General features: G+C 37.9%; 1 protein-coding gene across 1 annotated transcript in view; it reads left to right on the top strand.

The window, feature by feature from the left end:
• Nucleotides 1-27782, top strand: part of LOC108696217 — a 55968-nt gene extending 28186 nt beyond the window's left edge. Inside the window, exons 11-24 of the mRNA XM_041568802.1 lie at nucleotides 570-1379; nucleotides 1731-1909; nucleotides 2280-2427; nucleotides 4328-4398; nucleotides 18362-18380; nucleotides 18702-18769; nucleotides 19039-19057; nucleotides 19336-19403; nucleotides 20452-20580; nucleotides 22417-22593; nucleotides 23598-23695; nucleotides 24925-25018; nucleotides 26385-26545; nucleotides 27395-27782. Coding sequence (XP_041424736.1) covers nucleotides 570-1379; nucleotides 1731-1909; nucleotides 2280-2427; nucleotides 4328-4398; nucleotides 18362-18380; nucleotides 18702-18769; nucleotides 19039-19057; nucleotides 19336-19403; nucleotides 20452-20580; nucleotides 22417-22593; nucleotides 23598-23695; nucleotides 24925-25018; nucleotides 26385-26545; nucleotides 27395-27650 — 2297 coding nt within the window. The 3' untranslated portion in view covers nucleotides 27651-27782. The remainder of the gene's footprint in view (nucleotides 1-569; nucleotides 1380-1730; nucleotides 1910-2279; nucleotides 2428-4327; nucleotides 4399-18361; nucleotides 18381-18701; nucleotides 18770-19038; nucleotides 19058-19335; nucleotides 19404-20451; nucleotides 20581-22416; nucleotides 22594-23597; nucleotides 23696-24924; nucleotides 25019-26384; nucleotides 26546-27394) is intronic.
• Nucleotides 27783-27996: the final 214 nt, after the last annotated feature.

The raw sequence follows: 27996 nt of genomic DNA, 5'->3' as shown, positions 1-27996 counted from the left end.
AGATACAACAGGTTCTGCTTTGTGTTTATTCTCTCTACTAGGGATGCACCGAATCCACTATTTTGGATTCGGCCGAACCCCTGAATCCTTCACTAACGATTCGGCCGAATACCGAACCGAATCCTAACCCTAATTTGCATATGTAAATTAAGGGTGGGAAGGGGAAAACCTTTTTTTACTTCCTTGTTTTGTGACAAATAGTCACTAGATTTCCCTCCCCGACCCTAATTTGCATATGCAAATTAGGATTCGGTTCGGCCCAGCAGAAGGATTCGGCCGAATCCGAATCCTGCTGAAAAAGGCCGAATCCTGGATTCGGTGCATCCCTACTCTCTACTATCTCATTTTTGTAACCATCATTTTGCCAAATTAATTCTGGCCACTGATAGTACAGCTTATTATTGGCATGTTTACATTTTTAGTTCGAAGAGCTAATAAGGCTAGATGGATATCATTTTGTATGGCTTTATCAAATATACTATTTGATTTACATATTACATATTATAATTCTATTGATTTCATTTAATCATAATAAGGCAATTAAAAAATAAATTGCATTTCTTTTGCAGAATCTCTGGACAGATGTTTGAGTTTTCTATTGACTATTTGGAAGATTGAGAACAAAAAGGATGATAAGCTAATGGCAATTATGATATATTTCTTGCCAAAACTTGTGTATCATCCCTTAAGTAAAGTCAGGGAGCTCATAGCCTCATTGATTTTCAGCGGAGATTGGAACAGGATTGACATTTGCCAGTTGGGAAGTACATGTATCCTAGTTGATGAAGAACTTGCTGAGAGATGCTTTCGAGAGAAAATATCAGAAGACTACCCTGATCTGATCATTAAACAACAAGTACAGACAGCTCAGAATGCCTTAGTATTTCAGGTGGAAACCAAAGAGGGAAGTTCCTTGTTATACATGTGTAAACAAAAATCATTAAATGATATTCTCCAAACAAATACAACAGATGACAGTTATGAAAGCTTCCAAAGAATGGCAAGTGTTATAGAAACATGCCAAGAAAACGAGTATATTGTGGGACTGCGTCAACTGAATTCAGGTGGCACACCTCCTTTTTATGTGGTTGAATATGGCGAGCCTTTGTTAGACTTTCTGCACAGGAAGGAAAACCAACTAACAATGTTAAAAGTGGCCGATATCCTCATTGACATTACCAGAGCAATCCATCAATGTCATAGCAAATCTCTTGTCCTCTGTGACATCACTCCTGCCAGCTTTGAAGTTTTTCACAGAACAGATGGATCAATTCAAATTAGACTTGCTCATTTTCAGCATGCAAACTTTGTTGGGGACGAAAAGTCTGTTGATAGTGCAGATGGTTATGAAGCATCTGAAAGTTTCCCCTACATTCAAGGTATTATCACATGCTCAAAAATATTTTTTAGGTCCAACAAAGATATACTGTATGTTTAAGAACTATATACGTACACATTAGAAAGCAAAAATAAATCTCAGTCACCTCTGCAATGCTAATTACCCACATTCGTCATTTCTTCATGGTGAAAATTCTTGACATAATTTTCCATACTATGATGGTATGGAGATAAATTTTCACTAGAAAATTTAGGACATTTCTCTCGCACTCCTTATACAACTGATGAACTGAGGCAAACTTTGTTGAAGTTAGACTAGGAGAAAATTTAAAAAAAAAATTTAAGTAAAGAAATATAGAGAGAAATTGTGATTTTTCTTTTTCTCCCATAAGGTGAAAGTACAGAAGCAGTAGCTGTTTACTTCAGTGCACCGGAAACACTTAAACATAAACAGTTTTCTCAATATTCAGACATGTGGATGACAGCTGCAACATTTTATTCAATTATTCTTTACGGCAAACGACCATTTGAAGAACTGGCACATCTCAGCACGTCCCAGTTTGTGAAAGAGGTACAAAATTATTTGCGTTATCATTTGCATAGAAATTAGGTGTATACAATATAAAATTACAGAACAGATGTATCAAAGGTTGGGAGAAAAATCTTCATTTATTTCGCATTCTATCATCAGAGAAAAAAAAAATATTGGATTCTCATTGTTCTCTTAAATTTTTTTTCTATGTTTAAAATATATTGAGTTGCCATTTGATTGACCCTTAGAATATCCTCTGGAGTAAAACATAATGCGATTTTGATTAGGTAAATAAGCAAGATTGCTAAAAATGGTTTTGATCATGCAGAAAAGCCATGAAAAGTAAAAAACATTTCAAAATGTCGTAAAAAATGTAATGATATGCCGTCATTTTCATATTAATCCTCAGATAATATCAAACCACAGAGTGGAAATACCAAATCTCTTTCCTCCAGATCTGTGGGACATATTGTCAGCTAATTTTATTTCCAATATCAGCGAACGGAAGTTAACAGAAACATTGCTGCAGGATCTGGAAAACTATAAGAGTAATTTGGGTATGTTGAATAACCATTAAATACACAGTTCTTGTTGAATATACATTTTTAAAAGCAAATATTGTTTATTAAAGAATGTGAAACTGGTACAGAGAGTCAAACACTTTAGGACTGGGCTTCACTCCCCCACCTCCAAAAGTCAACATTCGGGGGCACATTTACTAAGCTCGAGTGAAGGATTCGAACTGAAAAAACTTCGAATTTCGAGGTTTTTTTTGGGTACTTCGACCATCGAATAGGCTACTTAGGCCTTCGACTACGACTTCGACTTCGAATCGAACGATTCGAACTAAAAAGCGTTCGACTATTTGACCATTCCATAGTCGAAGTACTGTCTCTTTAAAAAAAACTTCGACTGCCAACTTCAGCACTTTAAACCTACCGAGCACCTTCCCCATAAGCTTTCTAAGCTTTTTTTGATCAAAGGAAAATAGTTCGATTGATGGATTAAAATCCTTCGATCTAAGTATTTGCGGTGATTACTTCGACTTCGATATTCGAAGTCGAAGGATTTTACTTCGATGGTCGAATAACGAGGGTTAATTAACCCTTGATATTCGACCCTTAGTAAATGTGCCTCTCAGGGTCAGATTTATCATGGGTCGAATTACTAGTTTATGGGATTTTCTAAAAACTCCCATCAACTCCCAACAACACAAAATTCGGAAAAAAACGTCCAATCGACATTAACAAAATCGAATCATAATAGAATTGAAAAACGGATGAATAGGATGGAGCTGCAAATTCAAATCAAATTCAATTTGAGGTTTTTTTTTTTCAAAAGTCCACTAAATGACTCCAAATTGATTATAGGAGGCCTCCCCATAGGCTAAAACACCAATTCATCAGGTTTTAGATAGCAAATAGTCAAATTTGAATTCTTAAAGGGACAGTACATGATACATTTTAAAATTCAAATTTCAATTTTTTTTTTAATTCAGATCAAATTTGGACTATTCCCTATCTGAATTACACTAACTCAAAAATCTAATTTAAAAATTCTAATTTTCAATTCATCCCTTGATAAATCTGCCCCACAGTGTCCATTCTAAGCACCATTACATTGGTCTGACATAGCTGTAGTTTAATAAAGGAATTTAACTTGTGGTTGGGAATTTCAAGGTCTCCAATCTTTGGGAGATTTCCTGTCACATTGGAAGGCAACATTGGGGTGAAAAAGTATAGTTATAGGGTCTATTATCCAAAATGATTAGGGCCTGGGGGTTTCTTAATATGGGATCTTTCTGTAATTTGGATCACCATACCTTAAATCTGCTAAATATCATTTATGCATTGAATGAACAAAATAGGATTGTTAGGACATCAATATGAATTCCTGCTGCTTAGTACTTTCTAGGTACTGTTTTATTATTACAGAGAAAAAGGAAATCATTTTTAAATATTAGAATTACTTATTTAAAATGGAGTCAATGGAAGATGGCCTTCCTGTAATTCACAGCTTTCTGGATAAGGGGGTGGTGATTGTTGTTAATGAACTGAGATACATGTGAATTATTTTGTCTCTGTAGATCACTTTGATAGGTTTCATATAAGATTTTGAATTCACATTTGTTACTGATATCACAAGATTTCACAAGATTGTTAGTGATATCATAAGATTTACAAAAAAGATGTATAAAGAATCTGACCAACTTTGATTGATAATACCAAATACAAAAAATATTAGTTAGTATTAGTTAGAGTGTTCCATAATTACAATTTATTTTACAGGACTATTTGGTAACTGAAAGGACCCAAAATACTGATTTGATATCTAGTGTGTCTAGTTATGAAGCCAAATATTGTTTTTTTTTTTCAGTTAAATCTGCCCCATGTTTATGTTATGTGTATTGTACAGGCAATACAATCAAATATTTATTTAAATTAATTGTATTTTCAGGAGACCAGCAAAAGAGGATGTATACAGCCAGATCTGTATGCTATTTGCTGAATCCAGAAGATATTAAGAGGGTAAGGTGCAGCCCTTGTAAAAGCATTCAATGGCATGACTTCTTGGCAACTTATTAGAATAACATAGATAAAGAGAAAGTTGTGCTTATTACTACGCTTTATCCTATAATATGCATGTAAATGTGGGTGTGACTATACAATTCAAAGAAAATAAACAAAAAGGAGAACATCTAATCATGGACTATAAAATGCAACAATGCAAAATCTGTGTATCGCTATTCAGCGCAGGCCCGTCCACATCAAGACTCGCCACACTTGTTCTTTGAATAAGCGGCTTTATTAAACTTGCATAAGTGATAACAGGCAGTGGGTAAGTGGTGCGAACTAACGCGTTTCGTGCCCTCTCTATTGGCACTTCATCAGAGTTCAAAAATGTGTCACGTGATAACCCATTATATAGGGTGTCTAGTGTTAAACACCTGTGTATATAAATTAGCATAAATCCATTCCCTTCAATTGCATCAAAACATCCCATTGGACACTTGTGAATCCTAGATTATAATACTAAATGAATTAATTCCAATAAATTACCATACAAGTAATAGGGAATAAAACAGTGGATAAAAAGTGAAGGCATAAAAACAATTATAAAATATACAAGTAAATTACTGTGAATCCATATATTCATATAGTGATATTTGTGAATAAACCCATTTTATACATTGTATTAGACCAATACACTATATTATCAATAATTTTATTTGCTCACATTACATATAAGTCAATTGATTTATTTGATAAAGACTATATATATATATAGAGTCTCAATTACATGAGTAAGATAATAAATATAGTGTAACCAATTAAAACCACTAGGCTATTAAATAGGTGTTAAAAAATGTATATATGTGCATATCACAGCATCGTTTTTCATTTATCATAAATAATAATTAATAGAATTAATGTAGCTGTGTCATGCATATATAACCATATAAATAACTCATTTCTGACACACGTAAAGCATAAATAGGTTTCAAATATTATTTAACAACGTTATTCCTTTATCTTATTGTATATAGGAAGGGACACTGAGGAATTATTATCTTACACATATTCTCTATAGGGCTCAAAAAACTAAGAAAAACTAAGAACACTGTCCATAGGGGTTGTGATTATTAACACTATCATTACTGCTTCTGATTATATCTATGTCCTGCCTGAATAGTACTTCCTTTATATATCCCTTTTATTCTATATAGGACTTAACATCACACTCTCTATTAAGTCCTTCTGGTGATACTGTTTCTAATAATAGTATCCACTTGATTTCCTTTTTGGACAGCAGTTTATCAATATCTCCTTTTCTTTTCCCCAAACTGACAGTTTCAATTGCCTGGAATGAAACAAAGTATTCATTAGCATTATGTTCACTGACTACATGGGCAGCTATTGCTGAAGTTAAATCATTCCTATTTATACATGCTATATGTTCTAATACTCTGTCTTTCATTCTTCTAGTCGTTTTCCCCACGTATTGTTTTCCACAACGACACGTGGCCAAATATATGACATTTTCAGTGCGACAAGTGACATACATATTATTATTATAAATTTTGTTTGTATTAGTACTCCGTATATCCTTCGAAGGTTTAATAAACCTACAACATTTGCAGATATTTGCTCCACACTTAAATGTGTTTGCTTTCGTTTCTGGTAACATGCTTGGTGACAGTTTATCCCTTAGATTCGATCCTCGCCTATAAACAAACTGTGGTCTACTCATATCCAGCTTTGCCAATATCGGATCTAGTCCCAAAATTTTCCAGTGTTTGTTAATAATGCGTTGTATGTCACTCGCTTCAGAGCTATATTGGGTAATAAATTTAAATTTCTTCAACTTGTCATTATTCTCTCGTTTCTTACACTTCTGTTTGTCTCCTTGCTTAGCAAGTAATTCTGATCTATCACTCAAGACTGCTTTTTCATATGCTATTTTTATCTCCCCAGTAGTATAGCCCCTCTGTATCAGTCTATCCCACAGTTCCATTGCTCTCGATTGGAATGCATCCCATGTGGAACAATTACGTCGTAGTCTCAAAAACTGTCCAATCGGTAAGCTACGTAAAAGGGGTTCTGGATGGCTACTTTGTCTTAATAAAAGTGAATTCCGACTTATTGATTTCCTATACACATCAGTGTGCACTACATTGTGGTCATGCACAAACCGTATGTCTAGGAAATCAACAGTCTTCCTGTCACTTCTGTATGTGAACACAATATTCTTATCGTTAGTGTTACATTGTTTGACAAACTGATCTAACTGTAACTCACTGCCTTTCCATACAAGTATCAAATCATCAATATAGCGATAATACCTTCTCACATTAGGAAACAAATATGTATATGGAACTTCTCTAGCCAGCCCATGAACAGATTTGCATATGAGGGTGCAAACCGCGCCCCCATCGCTGTCCCACATTTCTGTAAATAGTATGTCCCACTGAACATAAAATAATTATGATTCAATAGGTATTCAACTGAATCTAGTATGAACTGATTCTGTTCCTGGCTGTATAATTGGCTCTGTTTCAGCCAATAGTGTAACGCTCGCAAACCATCCGTATGTCTGATCGAAGAATATAGTGCTGTGACATCCATTGTTACCCATAAATAATCGTGATCCCATTCAATATTACTTATCTTATTAATGGCATCGCCACTGTCCCTGAGGTATGAGGGTAATTGAACGACAATCGGTTGTATTAATTTATCAATATACTCACTTAAACCCTCATTGAGGGATCCTATACCGGCCACTATGGGCCTGCCCTTAGGTTTTTCAGGGTCTTTATGAACTTTTGGAAAAGTATGAAAAATGGGTGTCCTCGGATATTCAACCCATATGTATTCAACCTCATTGTCATTCAGTATCCCCATACCTTTCCCATATTGGATCAGGGTACGCAGTTTATTTTGAAAATTCTTAGTGGGATCTGCCTCTAATTTTATATAGCTGTTACTGTCATTCAATTGTTGTAAAATATCAATTACATAATATTCACGATCTAATACAACAATGGAGCCCCCCTTATCAGAATTCCTTATCACTATGTCTTGATTATTGGTGAGAGATCTCAGGGCCTGTTGTTCAGACTTAGTCAAATTATTTTGTTTCTGTTTAACTGTTTTGGCTTCCAGATTAGCCGAAAGCTGTCTCAAGTCTTTTACAACTAGGTCATAAAATCTCTCAACGAAGAGGCCCCTATGTCCTAGTGGGTTAAAGTGTGACTTTGTTTTCAAATTCGTATGGATCACTGCTCTGCTGCTATCTGCAACGTCTCGGGACAGTGTTGTAATTTGATCATCATCTGTCTGTAGACTGTCTATCGCCTCCAAAACATCCTGTGTGAGATAATTCTGTGTGTCTATATCCCCCAATACTTGATTTTGATTTTGACAGTTATATTTAGGACTAAAAAATCTCTTAAGGGCTAGTAATCTGGTAAACAATAAGAAAAAGGAATAACGTTGTTAAATAATATTTGAAACCTATTTATGCTTTACGTGTGTCAGAAATGAGTAATTTATATGGTTATATATGCATGACACAGCTACATTAATTCTATTAATTATTATTTATGATAAATGAAAAACGATGCTGTGATATGCACATATATACATTTTTTAACACCTATTTAATAGCCTAGTGGTTTTAATTGGTTACACTATATTTATTATCTTACTCATGTAATTGAGACTCTATATATATATAGTCTTTATCAAATAAATCAATTGACTTATATGTAATGTGAGCAAATAAAATTATTGATAATATAGTGTATTGGTCTAATACAATGTATAAAATGGTTTATTCACAAATATCACTATATGAATATATGGATTCACAGTAATTTACTTGTATATTTTATAATTGTTTTTATGCCTTCACTTTTTATCCACTGTTTTATTCCCTATAATTTGTATGGTAATTTATTGGAATTAATTCATTTAGTATTATAATCTAGGATTCACAAGTGTCCAATGGGATGTTTTGATGCAATTGAAGGGAATGGATTTATGCTAATTTATATACACAGGTGTTTAACACTAGACACCCTATATAATGGGTTATCACGTGACACATTTTTGAACTCTGATGAAGTGCCAATAGAGAGGGCACGAAACGCGTTAGTTCGCACCACTTACCCACTGCCTGTTATCACTTATGCAAGTTTAATAAAGCCGCTTATTCAAAGAACAAGTGTGGCGAGTCTTGATGTGGACGGGCCAGCGCTGAATAGCGATACACAGATTTTGCATTGTAGATGCCGGCTTGGAGTTGCCGGAGTATCGCGAGAGCTGCGGCCGAGACGCCACAAGGAAGGGTGAGCTCCGTTTCAATTTTTCACAACCCGTGTTTCTCCTATAAAATGCAACAATATACTTCTTCCACCTAAAAAGGAATATTTCTTCATACAATATATTGTAGCATCTAAGCTGTATGTCAGCAAATCTTACCCTTACAGTAATATGATAAAAAAATTGAGCTTCTACATCAAAGAAAATGTATAGTCAAATACAAGAGTCCTCTGCACTCAACCCATTATCAATATATTTAAGACAGCGACATTTTGTGCATACTGCTACTAAAAAATGCCTTACCCTTTAAACAAAACAGGGATTGTTTGTCCATATATTGCAATATATTTAAGCTGGCCAACTACGTCAAAGTCATCCCATATCTGGCCAGTCCTATGCTCAATTTTATCTGATTCATTAAGAATTCTATTGCTTCATTATACATTTTACAAAGGGACTAGGTATTACCTGCAACTTAACTTGCTGCTTTCAAAGTAAACCTCCATACTTGGCTGCCCTTTTATTAGACACCAGTGGGATCACCTGACTATAGCTGGTGTCAGGTGATCCCACTGGTGTCTAATAAAAGGGCAGCCAAGTATGGAGGTTTACTTTGAAAGCAGCAAGTTAAGTTGCAGGTAATACCTAGTCCCTTTGTAAAATGTATAATGAAGCAATAGAATTCTTAATGAATCAGATAAAATTGAGCATAGGACTGGCCAGATATGGGATGACTTTGACGTAGTTGGCCAGCTTAAATATATTGCAATATATGGACAAACAATCCCTGTTTTGTTTAAAGGGTAAGGCATTTTTTAGTAGCAGTATGCACAAAATGTCGCTGTCTTAAATATATTGATAATGGGTTGAGTGCAGAGGACTCTTGTATTTGACTATATGTATTTTGTGGTCACAGCCTCATTGCACCCCCGCCTAATGGTTTTAAAAAATAGTGGTGAGCACAACTTTCCCTTGTTTATCAAAGAAAATGTGTTTACATATACAGGATAAAGATAAATAACTTCCTAGGCAAAATTAACATATTTAATTTTTTGATATTATGGATCTTGTTGACAAGGTCCAGGATGGATGTTTGCATTTTGAGAAACCTGGAAGGATACAGATACGCTTCGTTTTCCGAAGTCGCCTGAAGTTTCCTCATGAGGCAACTTTGGACGACTTTGGAAAATCGAAGCGCTCCGCCGGTGATTTATAGCTGGCGATTGTAGCCGGTGGGAAGGCAGGAAAGGCAGTTCTGGGAGATTAGTAGCCCGAAGAAGAGGAGATTTGTCACTGGGTGGCTAATCTCCCCGAATTGCAGCGTGTCTCTGCCCTTAGATTTGCCATTTCAGGTGGTCTCATCATCAACTCCCTGTTATACTGGCCAAGTAGGAAGTTCCTATATCATCATCGAAATTATTAGTTCCCAAACTGTTGGACTGGCCTCTTCTAAGATAACTGTTGGAGCAGGGGCAGTGGTAAATTAGCCTGAAAGTTAGGGTGACAACTGGGGAAAATGACCCAAGTATAAGGTCAGTTATGGTAATATTTAGGGTTCATCTTTATTTACTGTTCTAGATATTTTTGGAATTATGACAGCATGAGTGATTCACCTATATTTTCCTATGTCTGTGCTGATTTCATAAGCTACGGTGTGCACTGAGTCCCTGAGTAGAGATGTCGCGAACTGTTCGCCGGCGAACTTGTTCGCGCGAACATCGGGTGTTCGCGCTCGCCGGAAGTTCGCGAATGTCGCGCGACGTTCGCCATTTTGGGTTCGCCATTGTTGGCGCTTTTTTTTGCCCTCTCACCCCAGACCAGCAGGTACATGGCAGCCAATCAGGAAGCTCTCCCCTGGACCACTCCCCTTCCCTATAAAAACCGAAGCCCTGCTGCGTTTTTTCACTCTGCCTGTGTGTGCTGAAGAGATAGTGTAGGGAGAGAGCTGCTGCCTGTTAGTGATTTCAGGGACAGTTGAAAGTTTGCTGGCTAGTAATCGTTTTGATACTGCTCTGTTATTGGAGGGACAGAAGTCTGCAGGGTTTGAGGGACATTTAAGCTTAGGTAGCTTTGCTGGCTAGTAATCTACCTTCTACTGCAGTGCTCTGTATGTAGCTGCAGTGGGCAGCTGTCCTGCTTCTGATCTCATCTGCTGACTGCTGCAATAACAGTAGTCCTTGTAAGGACTGCTTTTATTTATTTTTTTGTTGTTTTACTACTACTACTACTACTACTATAAGAGCCCAGTGCTATTAGTCTAGCAGTGTTGGGGAGTGGGACTGGTGTGCTAATCTGCTGCTCCTAGTAGTTCAGCAGCACCAACTTTAATTTTTTTTTTTTAATATTCATTTTTTTTTTATTTTACTTTTTTTTATTTTACTACCGCTGTAGTAGTGTATAAGTTGACCTTTTAGGCATTATTTGCCCTGTAGGCTTTATTTGCACACTGTTTTCTTCAACCCGCCATCTAGCTGTGTGACCTTGTTCACATTCTGTCTAAATATCCATAATATTACCGTCTCCAGAAAAAACACCGGAGTGACTTTTTTTCAAGCAGCCATAATATATTTTACGTAATCCGTATCCACCGCTGTAGTAGTGTATACGTTGACCTTGTAGGCATTATTTGCACACTGTTTTCTTCAACCCGCCATCTAGCTGTGTGACCTTGTTCACATTCTGTCTAAATATCCATAATATTACCGTCTCCAGAAAAACACCGGAGTGACTTTTTTCAAGCAGCCATAATATATTTTACGTAATCCGTATCCACCGCTGTAGTAGTGTATACGTTGACCTTGTAGGCATTATTTGCACACTGTTTTCTTCAACCCGCCATCTAGCTGTGTGAGCTTGTTCACATTTTGTCTAAATATCCATAATATTACCGTCTCCAGAAAAACACCGGAGTGACTTTTTTCAAGCAGCCATAATATATTTTACGTAATCCGTATCCACCGCTGTAGTAGTGTATACGTTGACCTTGTAGGCATTATTTGCACACTGTTTTCTTCAACCCGCCATCTAGCTGTGTGAGCTTGTTCACATTTTGTCTAAATATTGATAATATTATCGTCTCTAGAAAAACCACTTGAGTTACTTTTTTCAAGCAGCATTCATATATTTTACGTAATCCGTATCCACCGCTGTAGTAGTGTATACGTTGACCTTGTAGGCATTATTTGCACACTGTTTTCTTCAACCGCCATCTAGCTGTGTGTATTATCGTTTCCAGAAAAACCAACTGAGTTTTTGTTGTTGTTGTTGTTTTTTTAAAAATAATGCCAGGCAAAGGCAGGCCGCCACGCAGAGGCCGTGCTAGGGCCGTGCTGCTATGCAATCCTGTGGCCCTAGCAAATTGCCCAGTTTTAAAAAGCCAATGACCCTGAACTCCCAAAATGCTGAAGAGGTAGTTGACTGGCTTACACAGCACACCCATCCTCTACCGTTTCTAACTTTACCACAACATCCTCCTCATCCTCCACTGCTATGGCCACCCCACGTAACACTTCCTCCACCACCGGTGCCCCTTCTTCACTGGGGTCAGAGGAGTTATTTTCCCATGAGTTCTTGAACTGAGTAATGCGCAACCATTATTGCCAGAAGAAGATGAAGGAGATGAGGACCTTACACCAGATTTAATTCTGGCAGAGAACACGATAGAGATGGACATAATGAGTGATGAGGAGGAGGTCCCCGCTGCTGCTTCCTTCTGTGATGTGTCAGAAGAAATTGATGCATCTGAGGAGAATGATGATGAGGAGATTGATGTTTTGTGGGTGCCTAGTAGAAGAGAGCAAGAGGAGGGTAGTTCAGATGGAGAGACGGAGAGTCAGAGAGGCAGTAGGAGAATAAGACTTAGAAGAAGCAGGGAGGACAGCCCGCAGGGATCAGTAGGGCAACAACATGTATCGGCACTGTGTTCAGCCGGCCAACGCACCCGCCATTGCCGCCAATACCGCCAACTCCGCCAACTTCTACTGTTACCGCCAGATCGCACACTTCCAAAAAGTCAGCAGTGTGGGATTTTTTTAATGTGTGTGCCTCTGACAAAAGCATTGTAATTTGCAATGAGTGCAGTCAGAAACTGAGCCTTGGTAAGCCCAACAGCCACATAGGTACAACTTCTATGCGAAGGCACATGAGCGGCAAGCACAAAGCACTTTGGGAGCAACACCTCAAAGGCAACAGGCAAACTAAAAGCCACACTCCTTCTGGTCCAGCATCTTACTGCTCTACCTCTGCTCTCCTTGACCCGTCTGAACCACCCTCCACTCCGCCTTCCACCTTGACCAACTGTTCCATTCCCAGTCATCTGCCACCAGCCAAGTTTCTGCGAAGGCCATGTTTTGAGCGTAAGAAGCCAATGTCTGACTGTCACCCCCTTGCCCGGCGTCTGACAGCTGGCTTGTCTGCACTCTTAGCCCGCCAGCTTTTACCATACCAGCTGGTGGACTCTGAGGCCTTCCGCAAATTTGTAGCAATTGGGACACCGCAGTGGAAGGTACCAGCCGCAATTTTTTTTCTAAAAAGGGAATACCACACCTGTACCAACATGTGCAGAGCCAAGTTACCGCATCTCTGTCACTTAGTGTTGGGCCAAAGGTCCATATGACTACTGACGCATGGTCCTCCAAGCATGGTCAGGGCAGGTATGTCACCTACACTGCCCACTGGGTGAACTTGGTAATGGCTGGGAAGCAGGGAATGGGTAGCTCAACAACAACAGTGGAGTTGGTGTCACCGCCACGGATTGCACGCGGTTCTGCCACCACCTCTACTCCTCCATCGCTCTCTACCTCGTCTTCTTCTTCTTCTTACTCTGCTGCTGGGTCCTCCTTCTCCTCCTCCACACCTGTGCACCCCCAGCTCCCCCTAGGCTATTCGACGTGCCAGGTACGCCGTTGTCACGCTGTCTTGGGGATGACGTGCCTGGAAAGCAAAAACCATACCGGATCTGTACTCCTGTCATCTCTGCAGTCACAGGCCGATCGGTGGCTGACCCCACACCAACTGCAGATCGGAAAAGTGGTGTGTGACAATGGAAGCAATCTGTTGGCAGCGTTGAGACTAGGCAATTTAACACATGTGCCCTGCATGGCACATGTGTTAAATTTAATAGTCCAACGTTTTGTCTCCAAGTACCCAGGATTCCAGGACGTTCTCACCCAGTCCAGAAAGGTGTCGGCCCATTTCAGACGTTCCTACACAGCCATGGCACGCCTTGCTGACATTCAGCAGCGCTACAACATGCCAGTCAGGCGTTTGATTTCTGACAGCCAGACTCGCTGGAATTCAACGCTCCTTATGTTGGAACGTCTGCTGCAACAACAAAGGGCCGTCAACGAGTACCTTTTTGAACTGGTGGTAGGACTGGATCTGCACAGCTGGGGATTTTTTCCCCCGTTACTGGGTGCTTATGCGCGATGCCTGCAGGCTCATGCGACCTTTTGAAGAGGTGACAAATATGGTCAGTCGCACCGAAGGCACCATCAGCGACCTAATACCCTTCGCTTTCTTCCTGGAAGCGTGCCGTGCGACGAGTGACAGATGAGGCTGTAGACCAGCGTGACGAGGAGCTGGAAGCGCACGATTTCTGGTCGGAATCACCAGAACGAACCCAGGCACCTGCTGCAACGCAGGGAGAGGTGCCAGAAGTGGAGTCAGAGGAGGAAGGTGGCTTTGTGGAGGAGGAGGAGGAGGACCAACAGGAGCAGGCTTCCCAGGGGCTAGTGGTGACCTTTTGGGGACCCCTGGTCTTGTACGTGGCTGGGGGGAGGAGACCGTGGATGATGCAGTCCTTGATAATGAGGAAGCGGAGATGGATAGCTCTGCATCCAACCTTGTGAGAATGGGTCTTTCATGCTGTCATGCCTGTTGAAGGACCCCCGTATCAAGAGGCTTAAGGAGAAGGACCTGTACTGGGTCGCAACGCTACTAGACCCTCGGTACAAGCATAAAGTGGCAGAAATGTTACCAACATACCACAAGTCCGAAAAGATGCGGCATTTACAAACCAGCCTGCAAAACATGTTGTACAATGCTTTTAAGGGTGATGTCACTTCAGGAACTCATCAACATTCCAGGGGCAGAGGTGCCAGTAATCCTGCCACGAGCACACCTGCAAGGACAAAGCCCTTTGGCCAGTCTGTAACGTCAGACATGCAAATGTTTTCTGTCCAAGGCAGCGCCACAACCCTTCTGGATCCACCCTCAAAGAACGCCTCGACCGGCAGGTAGCGGACTACCTGGCATTAACTGCAGATATCGACACTCTGAGGAGCGATGAACCCCTGACTACTGGGTGCGCAGGCTTGATCTGTGGCCAGAGCTGTCACAATTTGCCATGAACCTCTTGTCTTGCCCAGCCTCAAGTGTGCTCTCAGAAAGGACCTTCAGTGCAGCAGGAGGGATTGTAACTGAGAAGAGAACTCGCCTAGGTCACAAAAGTGTCGATTACCTGACCTTTATTAAAATGAATGAGGGGTGGATCTCGGAGGGTTACTGCACGCCGGAAGACTTGTTCTGACTTCTATGCAGCTGTCCTTCTCTTCAAGCCTCATGACTCCACACACAGCTGTCCTTTAGCGTCCTCCTCCTCCCTCCGCCACCGTTACAAACTAGGGTGCAAACCCTACTGGTTTAATTTTTTCTGGCCTCTGTGCTTCAGTGGCTGCAACCAAAAAAACTGGGCAAACAATGTCTACAAGGTCAACGTATGGCAAAAAATGACTATTTTCAGCATTTATATGGCATATTTTTTCTGGCAACTGTGCTTCAGTGGCTGCGTCCAAAAAAACGCATATTTTCTGCATTTATATGGCATAATTTTTCTGGCCTCTGTGCTTCAGTGGCTGCAACCAAAAAAATGCATATTTCAGCATTTATATGGCATAATTTTTCTGGCCTCTGTGCTTCAGTGGCTGCAACCAAAAAAATTTATATTTTCAGCATTTATATGGCATAATTTTTCTGGAAACTGTGCTTCAGTGGCTGCGACCAAAAAAATGCATATTTTCAGCATTTATATGGCATAATTTTTCTGGCCTCTGTGCTTCAGTGGCTGCAACCAAAAAATTTATATTTTCAGCATTTATATGGCATAATTTTTCTGGCAACTGTGCTTCAGTGGCTGCGACCAAAAAATGCATATTTTCTGCATTTATATGGCATAATTTTTCTGGCCTCTGTGCTTCAGTGGCTGCAACCAAAAAAATTTATATTTTCAGCATTTATATGGCATAATTTTTCTGGCCTCTGTGCTTCAGTGGCTGCAACCAAAAAAATGCATATTTTCAGCATTTATATGGCAAAATTTTTCTGGCAACTGTGCTTCAGTGGCTGCGACCAAAAAATGACTATTTTCAGCATTTATATGGCATATTTTTCTGGCCTCTGTGCTTCAGTGGCTGCGGCCAAAAAAACTGGGCAAACAATGCCTACAAGGTCAACGACGTTGACCTTGTAGGCATTGTTTGCCCAGTTTTTTTGGCCGCAGCCACTGAAGCACAGAGGCCAGAAAAAATATGCCATATAAATGCTGAAAATAGTCATTTTTTGCCATACGTTGACTCAACGTATATGGCAAAAAATGACTATTTTCAGCATTTATATGGCATATTTTTTCTGGCAACTGTGCTTCAGTGGCTGCGACCAAAAAAACTGGGCAAACAATGCCTACAAGGTCAACGTATGGCAAAAAATGACTATTTTCAGCATTTATATGGCATATTTTTTCTGGCAACTGTGCTTCAGTGGCTGCAACCAAAAAAACTGGGCAAACAATGTCTACAAGGTCAACGTATGGCGAAAAATTACTATTTTCAGCATTTATATGGCATATTTTTTCTGGCAACTGTGCTTCAGTGGCTGCGTCCAAAAAAACTGGGCAAACAATGCCTACAAGGTCAACGTATGGCAGTTGTTTAAAGAGAACAGTAGATTACTAGCCAGCAAAGCTACCTAAGCTAAAATGTCCCTCAAATCCCTGCAGACTTCTGTCCCTCCAATACAGAGCAGTATCAAGCAGATTACTAGCCAGCAAACTTACTATCATCTGTCCCTGAAATCACTAACAGCTCTCCCCCTACACTATCTCTTCCAAGCACACACAGGCAGATTTTTCAGATACATTTTTGCCCTTGATCCCCCTCTGGCATGCCACTGTCCAGGTCGTTGCACCCTTTAAACAACTTTAAAATCATTTTTCTGGCCAGAAATGTCTTTTCTAGATGTTAAAGTTCGCCTTCCCATTGAAGTCTATGGGGTTCGCGAACCGTTCGCGAACCGCTCGCATTTTTGCGCAAGTTCGCGAATATGTTCGCGAACTTTTTTTCCGACGTTCGCTACATCCCTATCCCTGAGCAAAGGTTAGACCTTCAATGGGTTTTGCAAGAGTTTACACCTAGAAATCTCTGATAATGACCTATGTCATCACCAGATTACTGATTGCCCAAGAATTAGCAAATTACAATAAACATTTACGTTGTTTTGGTGAACATTTGTCCTACACACCCATTGAACTGAGAACACTAACAGCATATAATCAACCTCAAAGAGAAAGAGAAAATTTGCCAGCGCTCGGTTTGCCTATAAAAAATAATTACAAAAAATTAGCTGTTAGTACCACAGTTTGGCCACAATATGTAAGCTCACGTGCCACGTCAACAGGATTTGTGGAAAGGCCACCTAGGCCCGGGCCTAGGGTGGCAGGATTTTAAGGGGGCGGCATGCTGCTCAACCACACATACATTGGTTCAAAAACACTGGGGATGCGCTGGAGATACAATAATTTTTTAGATTTCCCACGCATCCCCATTGCTCCGGTCCAGATGATGAAAATTTGCACGAATAAAGGGGAGGGGACAGGGGCGACGAACGGCAGTGGGCCTAGGGGCACCCACTATGTAAATCCGGCCCTGCACGTCAAGGCCCCTTGTTGTATGCAAGTCCTACACTGTGAGCATTATAAGTTTGTAGTGCATTTAAAATCAAGTCCCCCAGCGTCCAATGTGACTGAGTCGTAAGACCATTGTGCACTTACCCTTAGCTCAGGAGCTCTAGTGGGAAAGCTGGGAGCATTTAAGCCCCAGCCAACAAACATACACCTGTGAATAATTTCCTTCCTACACTATTAGCATTTTTACTTTGTAGTGCATTTAAAATCAAGTCCCCCAGTAAACATGTGATTGAGTAATAAGATCATGGTGCACTTACCATTAACTCAGGGGCTATAGTGAAATAGCAAAGAGCTTTTTAGCACCAAGCCAATTAACATACATCTATAAGTGATTCTATGTTTTAAAGGCTAAATGGCTGCCAGGCAATAATTTGCTACAATTTGTATACGAAACGCAGAAATAAATCATCAGCGCTCAGTCTAACTCACGATGTGGCGTTGACCAGCTGCCGTAGTCTACCGCAGCTGGTCAACGCCACAGCGTGAGTTAGACTGAGCGCTGATAATTTCTGTGTTTCATATAATCAACCTCAGTAGAGTTCCTCAAAACTTATAGTAGTAGATAACAGGGCTCCATCCTTCTCTCAGTATAAGATAATACTGGTATGTACAGTAACTGTTTTTACCATTCCCAGCAAACAGAAGAATATGTGTCCTTTCTTTTGCTTTATTACTTACTGAATGTTTTTTTCTACACAATTATAGGGTTTCCTGGATGAAAAAGGTAACATCATCCTTCTTTTCTACCCATATATCAGAAGAACAAAACAAGGGTTTCACTTTGGAATAGTATACATGTGTTCTAAATCAACAATACTGAGACATTGAACTTCTGGAATCTAGAATCAGAATCTAGTTGCTCATATTTTAGAGTGGAGAGGAAGCTTATGAAATATCACTCACAAACACAATTAGAAAGTTGTAGAGTGATATAATATTAGGATATTAATCCATGAGGCATTTTAATACTAAGCAAGCCTGATCATTTACTCATACTTTACTCATACTCCTAAAGAGTTACATTTTCTTTCTTTCTGCTTTACAGGTAATTTCATTCAAGAAGATATAAAAGAACCAAAGCAGCTCAATTACAGGGATGAATTTAAAAAACGGGTAAATTACTTTTAGCACATTTAGAAAATATACATTTATGAGAACAGTTTTCAAAGCCATGGAAAGCTCGTTGTAATCTGGTAACCATTGATAACCATCTATAGATACTGTGTATATTCGATATAACAGGACCCCATCCAACTGGCAAGCAAAGCAGCAATGGCAAATACTGTATGTGTGCATTTCTCTTTTTATACTGCTCATTAAAAAGAACGCTTGTCATTTTCTCTTTCTCTATTATTTACTGGTCTTTTGTTTCAATTCTTTAGAGTTTCATGGATGATAAAGGTATGGATTCTTTTTTTTAATCAACTTATTATTAAGCTATTTTTTCAACTGCTTGTTTAGATTGTTACTCAGACAATCAACACTTGTGAGTGTCACAGAGATCTGACAAATTGCTGAAGTTGGTCCATTAATTATTGTTGCAACCACAGATGAGTCAAACCTGTTCCAGAAGGGTCATATTGTGGGATATCTAGAGAGAAATCAAGGGTGCCTACTTCTTTAAAAAAACAGCAAATTCTTCTCATACTCATTTAGTTTCCTTTCTTCCCACTTTACAGATCTCTATAGCCAGGAAGAAGTTAAAGAAGCAGTGCAGGTCATGTACAGGGATCAATTTAAAACACGGGTAAATATTTTTAGAAAAGTTATTTTAAATATGTTATACAAAATGTCCAAATGCACTGAAAAATTTTCATTCTGGTATATCCATAAGCAAAGTATTTGTTGGATTTTTGTATGTATATTTAGCATTTCAAACGGAGAAAGGTTTACTTTAAAAAAATGAGACTCAAGGGTTTTCTATAGGCTATTATGAGACAAATTTTAAAACTCTCTTGCAAAACGAACTATTCATTATGTGGGATAATAATTTATGAAAGTAAGTATATTAAAATGTATGCATAATTAACTGGAATTTAATAACTTGTGTTGAACATTATGATAATTCTAAATATATTTTAAACATAATGTATACAAATAAAGACTCAACCAAGTCACAATGGCAGGGTTAAAAAGTGTATTCCCAGGAAGTAGAAAACCACATGACTACTAGGAATTGTGCATGCAGGAATATGCAAGTGAAAAAAGGTGTTGCAAGTGTTTTAAAAGTGTTTTTTAAAGAATGTTTGCCACCACTTACTACATAGTACTGTGCATTAATTTCAGAAAGAAAGAAATTATTTAATGACAACTTTTGAAATAATGTACAGGTATGAAGAAACACATTTATAAACTGGGTATTTAAATTAATAACAATTAAAGCTTTAGCTACAAATGTAAATAAAGTATTTTGGTCTCTTTGACATTGAAGGGTTGATTTATCAAGTGTCAATAAAGATTGCCAAGCTGTAACCATAACTAACAATTGGTAAATTTTACCAAAACTTTTAGGAATGTATTTTAATGCTAGAATAGTTTGTTATACCAATCATGAGGTTTAAAGAGCTGCGGCTGCGTAGTGCTGAGCACTAACACCCAATAAAGCAAACGCATTCTGCTGAGTTGACACAAATATCAGCTTTACTAAATACCATCTTTATACACAGGGAAAAAGTCGAACATTTCATAAATGGGGGTGGGTGGGAATATTGAACATCTGATAAATCAGACAATAAGTTTTCTTATTTATCTGCTATCAAAGAAGCCTGTTCTCTTGACTGTAAACTATTTTACAGAATAACCGTCTTCACGAGAATGTTTCAATGAGAATGAGCAAACGCACCAGGATCAAGCTGAAAAGAATAAATCATAAAAACATTTTGGGAGTAGAGAAGATTTTGAATCATTATTATACAACTTATCTGGTTAGTCCAGTTATTGTAATTAAATAAATAATAATATAACATTGCATGATTTATGTGTCCAGGAAACATTGACCTTGACAAAACGTATTTTACTGTCTCATTTTTTTCCCACTATTTGTGATTCGGCCAAATTCCCGAATCCTTCGTGAAAGATTTGGCCGAATACCGAACTGAATCCGAACTGTAATTTGCATATGCAAATTAGGGGTAGGAAAGGAAAAAGTGGGAAAAATTCTTCATTTGTGACGAAACGTCACGTGATTTCCCTACCTGCCCCTAATTTACATATGCAAATTAGGATTCGGATTCTGTTCGGCCTGACACAAGGATTCCTGGATATATATAAAATATATGGTAATTAAATTCACTTTTGGTTACCCTTATGAATGTGATCTGATCAGCAGCTTTCCTGGCTGGGCTTTAATACCATGTGAATGAGCACTTGCCTATATGTATTCCATGACAATATTACATATCTTAGCCCTCCACTAGCATTTGTACTGTTTTGGCATGAAATGTGGTAGGGTTGTGCATTTTACAGAAGTACAGTTTATGTGTATCCACTTCCATTGCACTTCATATGTTGATCAGAAACTCTGCACTACATTTCTGAACCCCCAACAAAAGAAAAGCCATGATGTAGTTGGGATCTGATCAGCACCTACTACTTGCTTGTGCTTCTTAGCCCCACCCCAATTCCTTTCCATGAATTCTTAAGTACAAAATCCGTGAAAACCCAAGTTTGAAAAAAAGGCCTCTAAAAGTTGCTTAGCTCCTGTAGAAGTTGCATCTTCAAAATATCAAGCTATTTTTCTACTTTCAAGTTTTCAACTGTTTCAAATAAGAAATAGACTAGTAAATTCTATAGGGCATATTTATTTACATTCAAAGTTTTAATTGCTATTCAAGGTTTTTTTGTGGCACAACTAACAAATTCAAATTTGGGTTCAGTAACTCTACTGTTTGAGTTTAATCAAGTACAGGAAACTCTACCTCTAACTTTATAAAAAATATTGCCATCTGAAAGCTGGTGAGATTATGTAGATGACAATGGGAGTTCTATTATTAAAAATTCAAGCTATTTCAAGTTTTCAAGTCATGAAAGTAGGTGAAACGATGGTATTTCACTTCAAGTTGTATTTTCAAGTGTCACAGTTTTTTAAGGTCACTGTGTAGTTGTCTTAAAGGGGACCCGTCACCCAAAAAAATTATTCAAAATCCTATTTTATCACATTAGTCAAGCAAAATGAACTTTAATTACACTATATAAATTATTTGAATCTTGCTTCCTTTAGTCTGGGAATTCATAATTATAGCAAGCAGGCAGCTGCCATTTTGTGGGCACTGTTATTAAGACAAGCCTTGTATCATCTCAGAATCTTGTTTGTGCACCAGAATGGGGGACCCGATGTCCATCCCCATGCACTGGCTACACAATTAAATGGTGAAGAGAACGGGGGAATGTGTGGAGAGCAGTGACATCTAGGAAGTGCTGAATGGAAAGTGAAAGTAATTGTCTGCCCCGCCTCTATGCCCATGGCATAGAGGAGTGGCAGACAATATTTGATTGACAGCTGAGATTTTTAAATGAGCTTACAACAGCTATGAATGCTTTAATAAAAAATAGAAATTGGATTTCATGTTTAATTTGAAAAGGACTTTTATTATACAGATTTTTGTGTCTGGGTGACAGGTCCACTTTAAGCAATACTATAGAACTAATTACACCAATAAACAGAGTTCAACATTTTTAAATGGCTCCTGTTAGCAAATGGATGTCATGTAATTTGTATGGGGCATTTGGTAATATTTCCCTACTTATTTTATATTTTAAAGGCTTCTTTACCTTTGAGAACGCACGGCTCTACTTTGGATACAGTAATTGCAGATGCTGGTATTTCCAGATTTCTATCTTACTTTCAGCAGATTACCAGTGCTTTGCAACATCTTCATTCCGAAAATATTTTGCACTGTGATTTGCGCTGCAAATACATATATGTCAATCCAGAGGCTGTAAGTATTTGGTATTATGGCGATTTGCTTGGTTAATTTATGATCAAGCATTAAAACAACTTACGATGAAATATAAACTTACGTGTATAGTTGATGACACTAAAGGGCTGATTTTTTAACAATCAACACAGATTTTTTTTCTGCAAATCGCTTTTCACTTTTTCTTTTTTAAATTGAATTTATAATTGGTTTTATAATGACAATAAGGAAATAAGAACAAAAAAGGCATAATTACATTTTCATCTCAATCATGTTTTTTCTGTACCATAGGAAAAAACGTGACCACAGCAAAAAAATTGCAAAAGTTAGCCACTTAAATTTTTTCTTAAAGAAAAGATGTGATCACAATAAAAAATAACAATTGAGAAAACTATTAACATTCAGTTATTTGTTACTTTGTGTTGGTTCTTTGAGAAATTGATATAAAGGAGCATTGGATTACTGTAACATTAAAATAAAACATTTTTATGCACTATAATTTGAAACAGTGGGGCTTATTTATAAACATTGGGCACCTGGGGAGTAACCCACAGCAACCAATCAGTTATTAGCTTTTTTTTAGCCAGCTGCAGGTTGAACAGTGAAAGCAATTGGTTGCCATGGGTAACTGCCCAGGTGCAAATTTGCCCAGTGTTTATAAATGAGCCTCAGTATTTAGCTCACTGTATGAAATGTAGGGTCCAGTTACACAGGGCCCAGGTCTTCAACAAAAGGAGTGAATAATCAAAATCACAAAGAGGTATAAGCACACATGGAATCCACACTCATGCCAAAAAAGTAAAACTTGAAGAAGACTAATAACAAAACATCTCTGCCAAGACCTTATGCACTTCATACTTGTCCTCAAATCCGGGGTGCCAACCTCTTTGTGATTTTGAATGCAAAACGTTACTAACAATGAGGAAAGGACAGACAGGGAAATTATATTGTTAATTCTTATTTAACAAGCAATGAGGACACTGTACTAAGATTACAGGGATTGATATGTTTCATTATTTCTTAAGGGGACTTTGAAAGTGGGTCACTTTGGACGAGCTGTTGACTTGGAAAGCAATCAGACAAGATTCGTTATCAAAAAGATGCCCTTAGATGCAGAAAAATGGTATGTTTTTAAAGCTAAAGAAGAATGGTAGAAAGTGGGGGTGATGTATCAAATGGCAAAATGTATGGAAATTTTTAAAACTACATGGAACATTGCAGTGCAGACATACATTTAAAGAACAAGGAAAAGTGAAATCACTGGAAGATGCCAAATGTTAGGAACTCCCTCAGTGAATTACCTAATACCATGGGCCGGTGCTCCTGGTTGGTGAAATCTGCTTAGACCTGGAGTATTTCTCTAGGCCAGTACTGAGGCCAGTACATGTGCAATACAGTAAAAAGAAAAGCCAACTCTTTGCTTCCCACTCTCCTGCATATGCACCAGCCCAGAAGAGAAAAAGAAGAAGCACAAGAAGTGCTTCTGCTACAGAAGTAACCCTGTCAGTGCTGTTTTTATCAACCAAGAGCACCAGCCCTGGTGATTATAATCATAGGGCACTCCCTAGTTATTGAACTTTTCCACTTCCTTTAAATAATATAAAAACTTCAATATGTTAAACACACACAAGCAAATTTAATTAAATTATTTTGCCAAGCTTCCTTTGGTTTGGTTTTGGTTCATCTAATTGATCCTGGCCAAAAACCCCACAACAAAATACGTATAAAAATTAATCTGAAAGAGATATAAGTAACTATTGTAATTTAAAGCAGTAAACTGTATAGTATAGCTATGGAAAACCATAGGTGAATAGGGAAGTGCAGTAGTTTTAAATATTCACTAAACAGCTGGATGAAGATGTTCACCTGTTAATAAACTTTTATGTTATAAATTGAACTGTTAGGCCACTGTTTACAGATCGCCGTGTAAAAACTAATAAGCTTTAGAAACAGGAATAGATATTAGGATGTTGGAAAGGAAATATAGCCTTGAAAGGGTTCTAAACCCAAAAATAAATTGTTGCATTATCAAAGGAAGTGTAATTCTAAGCAACCCTCTAGTATACATCCATTAAGTTTTATAAGGGGGTTTAGAGTTAATACCTGTACTTTATCTAATACAATTTTTAAAGTATGTAGTTTGGAAAGTTGCTTGGAATTAAAAAAAAATTTTTATTGGATAATATTTACTTTTGGGTTTACATGGCTGATATTCCTAATTATTCAAATTGAAATCAATGGTATCTAGCGTTATACTTGTTGCCATACACTATGATGATGTCATTAAGCACATAGCTCTAATATAGGCATATTGGTTTTCTGTAATTCATTTACTTTTTGTTTCATTGGCAGGTCAGCTCCAGAAGTGAGAGCTAATGGGCTATATTCTGTTGCTTCTGATGTTTTTAACTTTGGATCAGTGTACTGGGAGGCAGTACAGATTCAGGTAATAGGATTTTAGTTACCCACTCAAATTCCAAAAAAATATGATGCAAAATATGAGAATATACACCAATGCATTTATTACGTTGTTTTTGCCCCCTTTTTGGAAGAAGTAGAACAAAGATAAACTACTTCCAGTTTCAGCACTCTGGTTGCTATAGTCCAAATTACCATAGCAACCATCATTGATTTGAATAGGAGACTGGAATATGAATAGGAGAGGGTCTGAATAGAAAGATGAGTAATACAAATTAGCAATAAAAATACATTTGTAGCCTTGCAGGGCATTTGTTTTTTAGATGGAGTCTTTCTACTATAACCTGCAGGTGTGGAAACTATTGAAAATATTTCATTTTCTTTAGAATAGCTTAGTCCCAATGTGTGGCAATTTTTAAAATATTGAGAGAGACACGGGAAATGTATTGAAAGGCAACAAGGGTCTGAGCAATTTGCTGTATGTTTTCCCAGTTTCTTAAAGGGGAACTCCACACAAACATAAGCTTCTTGAAAATTAAACATAATTTCAAGCAACTTTAAAATATACATCAATTAAAAAATATGCAGACTTTTCATTATTTTTAATGGTTTGGAACAGTTCCGTAAGCCTAGCCTCTTGCTCTCCTGCTGATCTGTCTGACTACTTTGCTGAGCTGTCTGACTACTGTTACTTTGTATCAACAGCCATCTGTCCTCAGCCTGCATCCTCCAAACCCCACAATTCCCTGCACATGTGATTTCAATAAGGAAAGGAACATCAATGCAATGCATTGTGGGTTATGTAGTTCCTGCATGCTGTCTGTAAGCTGTGGAGAAGTTGTTACAATTTGTAACATCAGTGTTTTAGTTCCTCCTTTCCTGCCAGGATTTCAAATGATGCAGAAAGAGAAGATCTGTTAAACAGCTGAATTTCAGCATTTATTCATACTTTTTGAAGAAAAAGTTAACTTTGATGGGTATATTAGGGGTTTCTGTGTTATATGGGCCTCTATCAAATTTTGGTTTGGAAGCTGGAGTTCCTCTTTTCAAATGTTCAGCCAAGAATGACAAATGACAGATAACTAGCCTATAGAAGGGTATTTGGCCAACACCTGGAAAACAAATCTACTAGCTCCCCACGATACATACTGTATGGTGATAATGTTTGTAAAAACAATGCAAGGCTCTGTTTGGCAGTAGACATGGGTTTTATGCAACTAAAGTTTGCCTCCAACTCTGGAATTAAGGAATTCCAAACAAAAACACCTGCTTTAAGGCCACTGGGAGGAACACCCAAGGGGTCGGAGAGCAACATGTTGCTCGTGAGCAACTGGTTGGAGATCACTGCTCTATATAAACAGACTATATATTATATATTCTCTTCTTCTAAATAGGAAAAGAATGCCAGATATGTAGAATACCCAGAGGAAAGAAAAGATTGCATCCGGCAGCTTACAGACTGCATTAAGCATTGCTTTGATAGTAATCCACAAAAGAGGCCTCTGCTCACAGCTATCATAGATAATATTACAAATCTTCAGAGTGAATATCAGAGGTATGTTGGTTTAATTGTTTATAATTGTTCTTAAAGTACTCATGAAGGCAGTTGGACATTTGCACAAACCTGCATCCTCTTCTCTTTGTTCAGAAGCACATTACAGTATAATGTAGTGTAGGACAGATTGTAAAGTAAACTGTTACAGAAACAGGGTAAAGAAGGTATAAATTATATCCCTGTTACTGATCCTTTAAAGGACAACTAAGCCCCCATATACCAAAAACCCCCCTTAACTGCCTGGCATCGTCCAGCCATTTGTTATTCACTTACTGAAATTAAAAACCCACGAGCTTCCATGGTTCCCACACTGGCCTACATCAATTCACACAACAAACTTGCACCTAAAGTATAACAGGAAGGTATATGCCGAGTACAGGAAATGACAACATATGCAGTTTGGAATTTTTTTTAGCACCATTGCCTCTGATTCATGGAAACATGTGCACATTTGCTGGGAAATATGGTTCATAATGTACATTGTGCACCAGCTCTGTAACCATTACACTCTCATACACTGTAGTACTAGCAGAAATCATCAAAACTCAATTTGAACCTCAGTGTAAAAAATAATATCCAGGATCCGGATGAGTTTGAGACCAATATATGATAATAAAATGAAAGCTTTTAAAATATGCAGTAAGTTCAGAGAGTAAACCTATGATGCAAAGCACAAATATATATGGCCATACATAGAGTTTAAAGTATAATATGTACATAGAATTTAAAGTATATAAATAATAAGCAGACCAATTTGTAAACTAGCTCATTATGTTGTGGTGCTTATTTTATATTTGTTTTAGTAATTTCAGTTACAGGAAGGCCAATATTCTATTTTTTTTCCTACAGTTTTTCCAGCAATGATGAAGCTGCTATAAGTTTACCTTCCAGAGAATATGACGAAGTGGCAAACAACGAAGAGGACTACGATTCAATATATGAAGTTCCCAAAAACTTTTCTGAGGTTTATTCCTCTTCTAATCCATGGCCAAAATTAATAGTGGAGCTTATTTTGAGAGGAAAAATTTCCAGAAATAACAGCCCACTTGGTAGCCGAAGGGAGACAGCTATTTATTTAAGTTATGAAGATGTAGGTTTGATGTAAGAAAATAAAATGTTTTTTGTTTTTACTGAATTTTGCTGAATTACTGCATACTGTCAAATTTTGACAAATAAATTACTCTTTCCTGTTCAAGGAGAATTAATGTTATTTAAACAATAAAATTATTTTAAAGAATATGAAGAAGCATTTTCTCATTTTCATCTCAGTTTTTTTAATAGAGCATTATTATTTACAAGGATTATTTCCCCTTTAAAAGGCATGTTAACATCGATCAGTCTTCATCTATCAGCATTTTACCCAATAAAACCAACTGTAGAGAATAGAAAGGGACAGCTAGACGTTACTTTTATTAATCATAACATTTTTACTGGCAATTACATTGCCGGTT

The sequence above is a fragment of the Xenopus laevis genome, chromosome 7L (genome assembly GCF_017654675.1).
Source record: "Xenopus laevis strain J_2021 chromosome 7L, Xenopus_laevis_v10.1, whole genome shotgun sequence".
In the NCBI taxonomy this organism is placed as follows: domain Eukaryota; kingdom Metazoa; phylum Chordata; class Amphibia; order Anura; family Pipidae; genus Xenopus; species Xenopus laevis.
This window is presented reverse-complemented; position numbering and strand designations above follow the sequence as displayed.